General features: G+C 36.7%; 1 protein-coding gene across 1 annotated transcript in view; it reads left to right on the top strand.

Moving 5' to 3' along the window:
• The window catches only part of NUP37 (nucleoporin 37), a 47,875-nt gene that overhangs the window by 14,228 nt on the left and 18,091 nt on the right, over positions 1-15,556 (top strand). Inside the window, exons 4-5 of the mRNA XM_006141397.3 lie at positions 7,994-8,066; positions 10,277-10,371. Of these exons, the coding sequence (XP_006141459.1) occupies positions 7,994-8,066; positions 10,277-10,371 (168 nt within the window). The remainder of the gene's footprint in view (positions 1-7,993; positions 8,067-10,276; positions 10,372-15,556) is intronic.

Raw genomic sequence — 15,556 nt, 5'->3', positions numbered from 1 at the left:
GCCATTGTAGGAATGGTGCCGTGGGGCTCTACAGCGTGAGCTATCCTCGGGTATCTGGCTTCCTCAAGAATGGTAGAGTAGTTCCTGTTCTTCCCTGAGGCAATGTAGGGCTGGTAACCATCATCTTCTCACTGTCCATAGGCAGAGGAAGTCCTTCTATATAATATATTTCTCAACTAGTTTAAGACAGCTAAAGATTCTTTCTGTTGCTTACAGTTGCAAGTTCTCAATCCTTGTTTTCGGCTTCAGCTTGCTGGTCCGAAGGCCACACGCTGGCCCCGGAGAGGCAGCGGAACGCCGGGCAGAGCCCTGGGTGGGGGGCCCGCCTCCCGCCGCCTTGCTTGTCACGGTCCCGGGGGTGGGGTGGGCCGGCGCAGGGCCTACTCCGCCCGCCGCTGCCTCGCGCGCTGGGCGCGGGGTCCCCGGGGGTGGCCAATAATGTTGATCACTTTTTATGTGCATTTGTTTTCTCTAGAAATCTTTGACCACAACAAGATTTTAAAAATGTTCTATGTTTTGGGTTTTTTTCCAGAAGCTTTTTACAGGTTTTAGCTAACTTAATTTTGAATAATCTATACAACAGCTCTTGTCAATTTACATAAGGCATTGACAACAGTTGGTGTGCTGTTAGTTTCTCTGTGTTTGAAAAGAAAGTGTTCACAATATCTAAACCTAAACAAAAGCAATTCGTTTTGTACTGACAGCAGATTTTGAAACTGGAAACCATCTTCTTCTCTGATGCCTTCTTTAACCTTGATATTCTGTTGTTACATCCTCTACTCCCTTTATTGCTCGGTGCTTGTTTTCCTGTATGCCTTTTAGTAGATTTGTGCTTTATCCTTTTTTTTTATTTGTCTTTTTTCTTCTTTTGGTAAACTGCCTCAAATCTTTTTTGGAACTGTGTAAATATAAATAATAAATCCAGAATACATTAACTAGTCATTCATTTTAAAGACAGTTATTTTTAGAGTAAGCTGACAGCACAGTTTTGTTGTTTTCAAATAAATTATATATTTTATTATAAAAATAGTATATACTTAATATATAAAATTTAACAGAGTTATAAAAAGGAAAAGAATACCATTTATACACACAGACCCTTTCCTTTTGCCATAGAACGTGTATGCTCATCACAGTGAGAGAGAGTAAAAGTAAGCAGTCACCCCCTCAGGGGGATGGTCACACCACAGTCCTTTCTCTGCCATTCTTCTCTCAAGATTCTTTGTACACACGTACATTTGTCTGGTGTGATTTTCAAGCTGCCACGTCTGGGACTCAAACTGGGGTTGGCCATGTGGGGGTCTTCAATCACCACTCCACCTGCTGGCTCCTCTTTTCCTTTTTTTTTTTTATACCTAATTGTTATACAGAAACTTAAAGATGCTTTTTTTTTGGGGGGGGGGACTATTTTTTGGTACTATAGGTTATATGCACTCACCAGAAAGATGGGGGACAGGAGAGCAGTTAGAAATCACCCCCCAGAAGGGATGGCCACACCACAATCTCTTCTTCTCCACTCAGGATTTTGGGCATGCACATGCATGCGTGTGCGCACACACACACACACACACACACGCACCCGGCCTGATTTTCAAGCTGACAGGTTCAGGCTCAAACCGCATAGTTGGCCATGTGGGATCTAGTTGCCCCAACTTTTATACCACATGCTGGCTCTAAATACCTTTTTAACTTTTTTTTTCATAATATTGCAAAATAAATCATATTTTTAATGATTACATAGTGATGTAATCATTAAAATCAAGATGACTAACGTATGATTAGCATCTCTCTTACCATCATTAACTTTTTTTTAAAGAATTATTTTATCCACCTTTAATTATTTATTTACCTATCTATCTATTTTAATTTGACCAGAGAGGGACAGAGAGAGAGACAGAAAGTGAGAAAGCCACCAGGTCCGGGACTCGAACTTTAGACTGCCATGTGGGAGTCCAGCACCCCTAGCCACCATGCCACCTTGCTGGCCCCCATTAACTTTTATCTTAGGTTTATAAAGCAACCCTTCCTGGTGGTTTATCATTAGCATATTGTTGCCTTAAGTTCTGTTCTCTCTCTTCCTGCCTTCCTAGTCTTTACATCTCTCCTTGGCTTTTCTTTCACAGTGACTAAAGAGTAAAATGTTCACCTTACTTCAGTTCTCAGAGGTTTTCTAGTTTAAATAAAGGATGACTTTACCCCTAAAACAGTAAAGATTCAGAGAAAAATGGAGTAATACAAGGCTGAACATAAAGTTTTGTGGGTTTGTTTGGTTTTCTTTTTACTCTAGCCCTAGTAAAACACTTTCATTAACTTTCTTTTTAAGTAAGTATTCTTTAACTTCTGTAACTTCTCTGTTTGCTGACATTTTTACTAAACATGACCTCCTTCTGCTAGTAATACCTTTTTTAAAAACTCTCTTGCTTGGGATATATATATATATTTTTTTTTTAAGGTTTTTGCTATAGAGCATGTGCGCTTGCTGGAGACAGAGAAAGATAGTGAGAGGGAAAGTGAGAAATCATCCCACAGGGAGCATGTGCACACCACAATCCCTTCTCCGTTCTCCTCCTGGGATTTTGGGCATGTATGCACACATGCCTGGCATGATTTTTAAGACAACAGGTGATTTATAACATAAGTCTTTATGACACAGGAAATCTGCTTTAGGAGACCTTTAACATTAGTACTGTTATTGTAGAGAATTTGTTCTAGAGTTTCCAGTAGGTAGAGAAATAGTGAATACCTGAAACAATAACATGGCAAATTCAATGGAGAAGAATAAGGTAGAATGAGCTTCGTTTTTAAGTTCTTTTTACCTTTTATTTCCATATATGAAATATAGCATAAATGCCTCAAAAATGCATAGATTATATATGTGCATATTAACATGATTATTGTAAAACACCTGTTAATCACCATCTAGGTCAACAAGTAAAACATTGCCAGCATGCAAGGTCCCCTATATGCCCTTTCTTTAATTTTGCCTATTTATGAACTTTCTTATGACTAGAGTAATACCATATATATTCTTTTCTTGTCCTGCTTTTTTTACTTGACATTGTATTTGTGAGATTCATCCATGTTTCTTCTTGTAACTGTAATTACTCATTTTTATTACTGTGTAGGAACCCATTGTGACTATTACTACAGTTTATTCTATTGTTTATAGTTAGAGGTTGTTATAAATCATGCTGCTTTGAACATTCTTATGCGTATATCCTAGTGTCCATATACACACATTTCTTTAAACATATTCAGAGTAGATAATGCCAAAATGTTTCCTAGAATGTTTATACTCTTAACCTACCCCATAGCAACCGGTACATATTTCTTTAATATTTCTCACAGATTCTTTTTCCTCTTCTTCCCCTTTGTCTCTTTTGTCTGCAAAACAGGTATGAAAAATGGTTAGAGATGGACTTAACAGACTGAACCAAAGAGAAGTTAACTAGCATAGAAAGGGGTAATTGAACCAAATTATGTGAGGCCCTGATATAAAAGCTTTAGCATTAGAAACCTGTTCTGGCAACCATGGATGCCAGGGACAATGGGGGAGGAGGATGGGACATAGCAGAGGGTGGGGGATGGGGAATCAAGGATGGCAAAACAAAAGGCAAGGTATGCAGGACATAAGAATTGGAAAATTATTTGCTGAGAACATGTATGTTGATGTGCTTGATTGAGCCAATGCACAGTGTATTTTGGATGGAAAATTCATTTGTGTGTTGTTATGGTGTATAGTGAATTAATGTAGAAAATGAATAAATTTTAAAAAATTAGATACATTTAAATTTTCTCAAAAAAAAAAAAAAAAAAAATTAACCTGTTATGGCATTTGTGTGCCAAAGATAATACAGGAGAGGACTTTTTTTCTTTTTTGAAACATGTTATTTGCCATCAGAACCAGTAAGTGAACTTAGTTGGCATTAGGTCCTCCCTTTATTTCACCTAGTCTATAATTTGTCAAATCAGAGCATTCATTTTCATAATTCATTGTTAATTAAATATTGGTATTTATTAGATTAAATGAAAGTAAAATTGTACATTTAAATGAAAGTAGAAATGTACATTTGAATTTAAAATGAAATTGGTAGAGTGCTTTCATTTATGAGAGGTCCTCAAAAAGTACATAGAAAATACATATAAAAAAAACTATACGTGAATTTCAAAAATATTTTTTGCACCAACATGAATTCAAACTTTAATTCTGTTTTTCCACAGACTTTTTTGACCCAACCCACTTCAATTTATACAATAAAATGCTATATCCATATCCTTCCATCTAAGCTCATGAAAAATCTCATTAGACAGGTAGAAAGACAAAGATGTTTACACTTAAATCTACAAAACACTGCATAAAGAAATTGAAGAAGGCATTTTTTGGGAACCAGCAGTTAGCGTAATGGCTATGTCGCTGGACTCCCACGTAGTCGACCACAGTTTGCGTCCCGGACCGGTGACTTAAAACACACGCCGGGCGCGTGTGCGTGCGTGCCCAAGATCCCAAGAGGAGAATGGAGGAGAAGGGATTGCGGCCTGGCCATCCCCCCTGGGGGGTGATTTCCTGCTTTCTATCTCTCTGTCTCTCTCTGTCTGTCTGGTGAGCACACGCGCCCTATAGCAAAAACCTCTCCAAAAAAAAAACCAAAACAAAATGATGGTTTCTCAAAAAATAAAAATATAATTACCTAATTGCTCTGGCTATGACTTATAGTTCTATTTTGAATAAAATTGGCAAGAGTGGGCATGCTTGTCTAGTTACTAAGCTCTCTTCAAACACATCAACCAATGGAATAGAATAAAGAGCCCAAAAATAAATCCATACATTTATGATCAGTTGATTTTTGACACAGTGCAAAGAAGACCCAATGGGGAATGGATAGTCTTTGGAATAAATGGTGTTGGGACAACAGGATAGAGAATGCACTTTTACAACACATACACAAGAATCAAATTCGATCCTTGTGACACCCCATATACAGTCAGCTCAAAATAGATTAAAGATTTAGACTAAGACTTGAAACTTTGAAACTACTACAAGGAATTAATTAGAGAAAAAGCTGCTAAACATTGATCAGGGCATTGATTTCTTGGATTTGACCTGAAACACATGGGAAAAGAAATTCCTCTTATATGTTACAACATGGCTGAATGTTGAAGACATGCTGCTAAGGTGAAATAATCCAATCGCAGAAGATAAATACTGCTTGCTTCTACTTATATGAGATATCTAAAATGGTAAAGTTTTAAAATAGAAATTAGAATGCTTGTTTCTAGAGACTAAGAAGAGAATAGAGAGAGTTGTTAAGTGGATGTAGAACCCAGTTGTGCAAGATGATAGAGATCTATTCCATGATGCTATGCCTATAATTAACACCATTGTACACTTCTACACTTCCAAATGGTTAAGATGTTAAATTTTGCTATGTGTTTTTGACCACAATAAAAAATTAACATAGCAGTCACAGAAAATAATGAATGATGTTAAGAAAAAGAATTTTTAAAAGAGAAATCCTGAATGTATTTTTTAAATTTCTCTATAAAATTACCTTTATTAACATTTCTTTCAGGGCTGGCTTAGTGGTTAAGGGAGCTAGATTCCATATGACTAACCATAGTTCAAATCTCAGCCCTAGTAGCTTGAAAACCATGGCAGGTGCACTTGTGTATATGCCCAAAATCCTGATAGGATGGAGAAATAGAAGAGAAGGGATTGCAGTGTATCCTTGCCCCATTGAAAGATGGGGTTTTTTTCCTCTCTCTTTGGCTCTCTGTTTCTCTCCGGTGAACCTATGTACCCTTTGGCAATTATTTCTTTGGGGGGACCAGCAGGTGTATTGGTGGTTAAGGTGCTGCTTTCCCACATGACCAATCACGGTTCGAGTCTCAAACTTGGAAATTTGAAAATCCTATCAGGGCAGGGGAACAGGGCAGCAGGTGGTGTGGTGGTTAAGGTGCTAGACTCCCACATGGCCAGCTGCTATTCAAATCCTGGACGTGATAGCTTGCTTTCTCCCTTTCTCTCTCCCTCTGGTGAGCATGCATGCCATGTAGCAAATTTTTAAAAATAATAATACAATAATGGTAAAATTAAATAAATTAATTCCAAAAAAAGAAGAAAAGAAAAGAAATCACACCAGGTGCTATTGCATGTGTGCCCCTAATCCCAGGAGCAGAATGGAAGAGAAGGGATTGTGGTATGGCCATCCCCACCAGGGGTGGCATATTTCTCACTTTTCCTCTCTGGTGAGTGCACGCATCCTATGGCAAAAACATAAACAACAACAACAAAAATTCTTTGGGGCCAGCAGGTGACATGGAGGTTAAGGCACTGGATCCCACCTGACCAACTGCATGGTTTGAGTTCCAGACCCAGCAACTTGAAAATCACTGCAGGCACGCTTGCATGTATGCTCAAAATCCCAAGGAGGGTAGAGGAGAAGGAATTGCGGCATGACCATTCCCTCTGAGTGATTTCTCACTTTCCCTCCCCATCTCTCACTGGTGAGCACACACATACCCTATAGCAAAACTTTAAAAAAAAAATGAATTTGTAGAGTATATAATGAAACTAGCAAAATCAAAAATTGCAAAGCTGTTTAAACTACTCAATGTTATCTCAGGAAAGCCTGTCTCCCCTATCACATACACATGAGCAAAATACATACCTCTTCCCACTGTGCTTGTGTGTATCTTCTTCTCTGAACCCAAGACAATATTGGAAAATACTTTAGAATATTATAATCCCAACTGTGAGAAGAAAAATAACTACTTTATTTCACTACAGCTTTTAACTTCACCTTAGAAAACCATGGACAAAAAAGTTCCCATAGTTGTGCTGACCTATTTCTTGCAGTGTCTCTTGACAAATCACAGGAAAGGAATGTGGTAGCAGAGATCTATCAACACATCAGGGTCTATAGATTATTATCCTTGTTTTAAAAAGGTCTTTAAATTTTATTAGTTGAGAAAAAATTGGTTAACTTTAGTAGAGTCCAAATGAGAAGAAATTTAGATGCAATGATACTCTTCTTACCAAAGAAGAATTGGAAATAAACTTTATCAATGTATAAATACAATTCCTATTTCTTCTTCAGCCATTACCTACCTTGTTTAGACTTTAGAAATATTGGGATTAAAGGTGAACTATTGGGTTGTTGGAAAAGACACAACACATTTTTTTTTTCATGTTTTTCTATGCAAAATTACATCATGACTTTCCAGATGACCTAGTGGTCAAAAAATAGTGGTTTGCTACTTTGTTTTTAAATTTAATATCCACTGATGAACTACATAATGTCTTAATGTTTGAAATATCTGTTTTGAGTCAAGTAATACTGTAGCTGTTAGTAGGTATAATTATACCTACTCTTACAGGTGTAAAAGGAAGATAGATTGTAGATAAACTGGCAAAGACAAAGATCAAGGTAGATGTGTAACAATATTTCTTAATATCTCATGTTGACCTGGATAAGATGAATTTTTCTTAATCTATTCTTTCATACTGTTTTTTAAAGCTAATGTATTTATTTTATGAGAGATAGCACCCCCGACAGGATCCTGATGATGTGATCTATGCCCTATGCCAGTCTTCAGCCATCCCCAGATTATGGGCAGACATGTGCCTGGCATCGTTAGGGAGGAATCCCTGGAACCGGGACTTTTCATTTTACTGCTGTGCCACTGTGTGGCCCCTCTTTTATTTTTTAAGAAAACATTTAAAATTATGACCATATGCTGATATAATATTAAAATTTTACCTTTATTATTGAAGAGACTAACATTTCATGTATTCTCAAAATATTTAAAGTACTTCCTTTTAGTGTAACTATATAATATTTTTCATAACAGAGCCATAACATTCTCCTTTTTGCCCTTCCAAAAGCACCATGATTATGAATTTTGGTAATAAACCTTGGTGACTTAAAGAAAGGATTGGGGTAAAACTTTCACTTACAGACATTAAACATGGGCATTTCTTTTTGGCTTCCAGATTTTGTACTTCTGCTGCTGATATGAAAATTAGGTTATTTACTTCAGATCTTCAAGATACAAATGAGTATAAGGTATGTTGACAAGAATATAGATCTTAGAATTTATTTTAAAGCATGCCTTTATTATTATTTGTTTTTTAATTGGTTTTATACCAACTTAAAATGACTTCTCATTATTGTTTTAGTTTGTTCTGTTACTAATAATAGAAATTATCTGTGTCTGGGTAATTTAAGAGGAAAGAGATTTATTAAGCTCATGGTTTGAAGTCACCAGGTTCAGGGACCACATCTGGTCAGGGTCTTCTGGCTGTGTCACAATGTGACAGAAGGCAGAAGAGCATGCATCTGTGTCCTTGTGTCTCTGTTCTGGCTTCATTCCCTTTTCTTATAAGCCTGCCGAGAGTTAATCACGGGCAATCCAATCTAATGACCTTAATCCTGATATTCTCCCAGAGGCATCACTTTTTAACACCATGTCAGATTACGTTTTCACCTTCTTAATCCTTTCGAGAAATGAATTTAAGGATATTCAAACCATGGCAGTGGTCATTTGAAGCCATTTAGGATCTCATTTACTCGGTTATAGGCTATTATAACCAGGTTCTTAGTAATGACTGCAGATTAGAAATCTGATACTTATAAAATGAAAACATTAGGATTATATCATGAAAAAGAGAAAGATGTGGTTTAGACATACCTATATAACTTTAACAAATCTAGGTCTTCCACAGGACAAACTGCATTAATATTATATACTCAATATGTATTATAAAGAGCATACTAACTTTCAATAGGTCTAAAGTTTATGTACTGTTTGTATGCCTATTCATGGCATAGCCTTAAATTCACCAATATGTTAATAACCTATAAGCCCACTATATATAGTTTATAGCATAACTTTTACTACTTTCTAAATAATTAGAAGTTTATAGTTTATCTGTTTTATAACATCATGTTTTTGCTTACTGAGAAGTAAAAAAGGCAATACCATCCATTCTTATAAGAAAATCTATGCAATTTTCACCCAGCCTGAAGACCATTACAGAAACTGAAGACACATATATAGGGGCTTAGCATGTACCAAGCATTGTTCTAAGTGTTTAATATGGTCAGTTTAGTCAGTGCTTGTAGTTTAGTGAGGCAGGTGCTTTGATTATTCCCATTTTGTAAACAAAATGAATACAAAGAGATCAGGTTAGTTGGCCAAGGTCACACTGTTACTAAGTGCTCCAGCTGGACTTTAAATGATTTCTGCTTGTAACCACTTTACAATCCTGTTGATGTTACATACTGTTATGTACTGACCAACTGTTGTACTGAAGCTTTAATCTACATGTGTTTATGTCATTACACTACTACTATGCCTAATTATTTTTAACTCTATTATTAACATCTTAAGTTTTTGTTTTTGTTTTGTTTTTTTAAAGACAGGGTCTCTCAGGTTGGCTCCATGGCCTGGTGGTTGAAGGAGTACCATATAGAGCCACCATATTAACGTTAGAACTCAGGGCAAGTTGGAGTTGTTGGAACGGAAGAAGGGAGGAAGAACGATATTTGTTAAACTATTTAAATATATAACATAGCTATTAGGTTGTCGGGAAAGTCATGCAGTATTTTCCTATGCAAAAATGTGTCATGACTTTTTGACAACCCAAAATTTAGGATTTGTAGCTAAAAAAGATTTAGACAAAGTGAACCTTGCCTACTCACATAGACCTCTAGCACCTTCTAATTTCTTTCTACTATGATGAAAGAGGATTTCTGTGTCGATTGTGACTGTGGGCTTACAGTACTGTCTTCAGTATTGGCCATCACATTGAGCAAGAAAATAAAAGCATTAGAAAGTAAAACTCATACTGTATGTGTTAGGTGTCATGGGTATACCGGGCAGTGGGTACAAGACAGAAAGCCTAGAGATACTCTATCTCACTAGTTTTTTTTTAGTCTTAATTTAAGCTGCTGCTTCTTCTTTTTTTTTTAAGTTTATGTAGTGAGAAAGGAGGTGATATGAGGACAGGTACAGTAAAAAAGTATGTATTTTTTTTTTAAGAACTAAAAAGTCTAAGCTAATAGTATGTTGAATGATCAACTTCTTTCCAAGATAAATCTTCCAGAAAAGTGGATATATAAATTATTCTTTAAAAATATCTGATTACTTAAGAAATATTTATGGAGAAGAGAAGCATGCGGTGAAAGCGTTTAAGGCAGTGGAGTAAAAATATTTGGTAGGAACATTGTAGGTTATTTCCCTCTTATCTCACCAAGTTTCCTCCTCCTTCCAGGTTTTAGAGGGCCATTCAGATTTCATTAATGGTTTGGTGTTTGATCCCAAAGAAGGCCAAGAAATTGCAAGTGTAAGTGATGATCATACCTGCAGGTATGTTGCTTATGTTACAGCTGCATTTTTAAATTTTCATTTTATTGTAATGAAATTAATTGTATTTTTTTAAAGTAGAGAAAATGTAACTCTTATATAAACTGCACAAAATGATGGAAAAGAAGCTTATTTTATTTAATTGTACGTAAGGCAAAAACATGAGTTTCAGAACTAGTGAATTCTAATCCCCATTCTTGAAAACTTCCCTTGCAGACCTATGAGTGTCTCTCTGGCTCTTGTTTTAAATTTGTACACTTCTAAAATTTAAATATATAAATTGGATCAAATTCTTCAGTACTGAGCAAGATCAAAAGGGTAATCAAACAAGTTAGCATATCATGAAGCTTACTTCACATTCTTTTGCAGTTAATATTAAATAATGAACAGTGAATCTTACTACATAAGACTATTGGAAATTTTACTATTTTGACAAAATCAAAAGCCCCTTTGTAAGGATTTCTTTTTAATCATGCCTAAAACTGAAGATTACAAGTAAGAATAAGATGCAGAGCAAGAGTAGGAGGTGGCAAGAGCTGAGGAGTCAGGAGTGAATGGGTAGTCAGCCATGAGAGGAGTGACAATTGATTAATCTGCTTTAACAATACTGTGAGCCGAAAACAAAAATACGCTGCTTTACTGTTTTCCATAGTTTTAGTGTTTCGTGAAGCTGTGTCAAAATCATTCATATTTATTACTATGTATATATGTAAGACTATTAAATATTTAACACTTCACATTGGAAGAAAAGCTGGTAGCTACTTTTTAATTTAAAAATGTATATATAAATAATTAGAAGCTCAGTAAAGAAATACAGAACTTGGACATTATTTAAAAAAAAAACAAAAAAACTAAACCTACCAGACATACAAAACACTCACAACATTGGAACAATATACATTTTCTCACATGCACATGAAATAGTCTTCTGAATAAACCATATGTTAGGTCTTTAAGCAAATCTCAGAATATTTTAAAAAATTGAAATTATACCAGATATCTTCTTAGACAGCAATGGAATAAAACTAGAAATCAGTTATGGAAGAAATACTGGAATACCTATAAACATAAGAAGATTAAAATATTGTACTCTTAAATAGCCAAAAGGTCAAAGAAGAAATTACCAGGGAAATTAGAAAATACTTTATGATAAATAAGAACAAAACACAACATACAAAACTTGTGTGGTACAACAAAATCAATGCTCTGAAACAAGTTTATAGCTATGAATACTTACATTAGAAAAAAAACAAGTCTCATGTTAGTATCCTAACTTTACACCTTATTTTTTTATATGAATTCTGCTTCTTTTTCAAACTAACTCCATTCTTTTCTTCTTCTTTTTTTTTTTTTTTTTTTTTGAGAGATTTTTGCTGTAGGGCATGTGCGCTCTCCAGAGAGACAGAAAGCGAGAAAATCAGCCCCCCAGGGGGAATGGCCATGCCGTAGTCCCTTCTCCTCCTTTCTCCTCTTGGAATCTTGAGCACACACGCGCACACACCTGACGTGAGTTTTAGCCATCAGCCCAGGACTCGAACCACAGTCGACTACATGGGAGTCCAGTGACATCGCCATTATGCTAACTGCTAGTCCCCTAACTTTACACCTTAAGGAATTTAAAATAAAAGGCAAACTAAATCCAAAGCTAATAAAGTTAAGGAAATGAAGATTAGAAGAAAGATAAACAAGATAGAGAGTTGGAACCAGCAGTTGGCGTAAGAGATATGTCGCTGGACTCTCACGAGTCGGCCACGGTTTGAGTCCCAGACCCAGTGGCTTAAACTCACGCCGGGCACGTATGCATGTGTGCCCAAGATCCTGAGAGGAGAATGGATAAGGGATTGCAGCATGACCATCCCACCAGGGGATGATTTCTCACTTTCTGTCTCTCTGTCTCTCTGTTTCTCACGAGTGCATACGCCCTATAGCAAAAAACTCTCCAGAAAAACAAAACAAAACAACAACAACAAAAAAAAAAACAAGATAGAGAGTAAAAAACAAAACAAAGAAAAAATTAACAAAACCAAAATTGACAAGCTTGTACTTAAGCAAATGGGGAAAAAAGAAAAAACCCTTTAGTAATATCAGAAAAAGTAGGGACATTACCACCAACTTACAGAAATAAGGATTCTAAGAGAATACTGTGAACTAAATCCTGACAAGATAGAGAAATGGAAGAAAAAGGATTGCACGTGCCCTCTGGCAATTAAAAAAGAATGGAAGAAAAAGAAGAAAACCTAAGAAACCCAGGATAAGTTAATGCTTCACTGGTGAATTATACCAAACACTTAAAATGGAATTAACACCAGTCTTTCTCAAACCTTTCTAAAAAATAGAAGAGGAAACACTTTTAAACTCAATGGTTGAGGACAGCATTATCCTGATACAAAGCCAAAGACATCACAGAAAACTACAGACCAATGTCTCTTATAAACATAGATGCGAAAGTTCTTAATAGGGCCAACTGGTGGCCTGATTGTTAAGCCAGCAGAATCCCACATGGCCAACCACACAATTTAAATCCTGGGCCCAGCAAATTGAAAAACATGCCGGGCGCGTGTGCGTGCATGCCCAAAATTCCAAAAAAGGCAAAAGGATTGCAGTGTGATCATCCTCCAAGAGAATACTTTCTCACTTTCTCTCTCTCTCTCTCTCTCTCTCTCCACTTTTAAGTCTCTCCAATGAGCTCATGTTCCCTCTGGCAAAATTGAAAAACAAAACATAATAAAACCAGAAAATGACAAATGTTCATGAGAATTTAAAAGAATTCTTACTTGCTGGTAGCAATGTAAAATGGTGCAACCACTGTAGGAAACAGTTTGGCAGTTCCTCAGAAAGTTAAATTACAGAGTTACTGAGTGACCCAGCCATTTTTCTCCCCGGTACATACCCCAAAGAATTAAAGACAGGTGTTCAACAAAAACTTGAAGATTAGGGAACCAGCAGTTAGCGTAATGGCTATGTCGCGGGACTCCCACGTAGTCGACCGCGGTTCGTGTCCCGGACCCGGTGGCTTAAAACTCACGCCGGGCGCATGTGCATGCGTGCCCAAGATCCCGAGAGGAGAATGGAGGAGAAGGGATTGCGGCGTGACCATCCCCCCTGGGGGGTGATTTCTCGCTTTCTGTCTCTATGTCTCTCTCTGTCTGTCTGGCGAGCGCACGCGCCCTACAGTGAAAATCTCTCCCAAAAAAAAAAAAAAAAAGAACTTGAAGATTATTCCCAGGAGCACTATTCACAAAGGTCAAAAGATAGAAGTAGCCCAGATACCTCAGTGGATAAATAGAAACAAAATGTAGCATATCCATAGACAAGAATTATTATGTAGTCATAGAAAGGAATAAGTCCTAGAACATTCTATTGTATGATAAATCTTGAAAACATTATGTTAAGTGAATTAAATCCCACCAAAAGGTCACATATTTTGTGATTCTATATAGAAGATCACCAAAATAAGCAAATCCATAGGGTCAAGAAATAGATTAATAGTTGCCAGAAGCTGAGAGGAGGAAAGAATAGTAGTGGCTCTTTGATGGGTATAAGGTTTTCATTTGGGATGATGAAAAATGTTCTGGAAATAGATAGTGATGATGATTATACAACATTTTTAATGTACTAAAGTGCCCTTGAATTGTATATTTTTAAGTGACTAAAATAGTGAGTTTTATAGTATTCTACAATTTTTTAAATGACAGGTTTTAATATGTAAGATACTATATATGTGCAAAAGAATATTGTGTTATCATGTGTCTATAACAAAAGAGACTATATCATAGGAGTCTTACGATATATATTCTTAACATTTTGTACTATTATATAAAGAGCAGAAGGAATATTCTAATCTAGTGCTTATTTAACAATGTAACTTTTAAAAATAACTTTAGTATTTTCTTTTATGCATATCTTTTGATTTTCACTTTGACATTTCTGAGAGAGACACAGTATTATGGTCAGCTAACATAAATGGCCATAGGAAGACCATTTCAACACGTATCTATTCCCTGAATAAGCTCATAAAATGTATGTACCTTACTGAAAATTATCCAATTCTGGATCAAGCAGAATAGATTTACACTGTGAACCAAGATGCCATTTATAATATAAAAAGTTATTATAGAAAATGATAGGTTAAATTTTAGCTAATATTTCACCTAGTTTTAGTATTCTATGAACAAGTTTTAGTAATCTGTGTGCAAGTTTTATGAGAAAATTGTGTTCTCATTTGTCAGCAGCCACCTTTCCTTTTTTTTTTTTTTTTTTTTTTTTTTTTTTATGTTTGCCAGGGAGAAAGAGTCTAGACATTACCCCTAGGGGAAATGACCATGCCACAGTCCTTCCTGCTCCATTCTTCTCTTGGGAGTTTGGGCACACACACACACCCAGTATGTTTTTCAAGCAGCTTGGTCCAAGTGAAATCCAACACTTTAACCACCATACCACCTGCTGGCCCATCAGTACCACCTTTCTTACTAATTATTTCATGATGCCTACACATGTTCTTAAATGAATCTCATAGAAAATATAGTCTCTCTGGGACCAGCAGTTAGCGTAATGGGTATGTCGCTGAACTCCCATGTAGTCGACCACAATTTGAGTCCCAGACCTGGTGGCTTAAACTCACGCCAGGTGTATGTGCATGCGTGCCCAAGATCCCGAGAGGAGAATGGAAGAGAAGGGATTGTGGCGTGGCCAGTACCCGGGAGGGGGGGGTGGTGATTTCTCGCTTTCTATCTCTCTGTCTCTCACTGTCTTTCTAGCGAGCGCACGCACCCTATAGCAAAAACCTCTCCAGAAAAAAAGAAAGAAAGAAAATACAGTCTCTCTGGGCCAGCAGGTGGCGTGAAAGTTAAGGTGCTGCATCCCACATAGCTGATTGTGCAGTTGAGGTCCTGGACTCGGCGACTTGAACATCATACCGAGTGCATGTACATGTACGCCCAAAATCCTAAGAGGAGACAGAAAGAGAAGAGATTGCAGCATGAACATTCCTCCAGGAGATGATTTCTTTCTGTATCTGTCCAGCAAGCACACATGCCCTCTAGCAAAGACACATAATTTAAAAAAATATTGGGACCAACAGTTGGCATAATGACTATGTCGCTGGACTCCCATGTAGTCAATCGTAGTTCAAGCCCCAGACCCGGTGGCTTAAACTCACGCCGGGCGTGTGTGTGTGTGTGTGTGTGTG

Source organism: Tupaia chinensis, unplaced genomic scaffold (genome assembly GCF_000334495.1).
Source record: "Tupaia chinensis unplaced genomic scaffold, TupChi_1.0 Scaffold000054_1, whole genome shotgun sequence".
NCBI lineage: Eukaryota > Metazoa > Chordata > Mammalia > Scandentia > Tupaiidae > Tupaia > Tupaia belangeri.
This window is presented reverse-complemented; position numbering and strand designations above follow the sequence as displayed.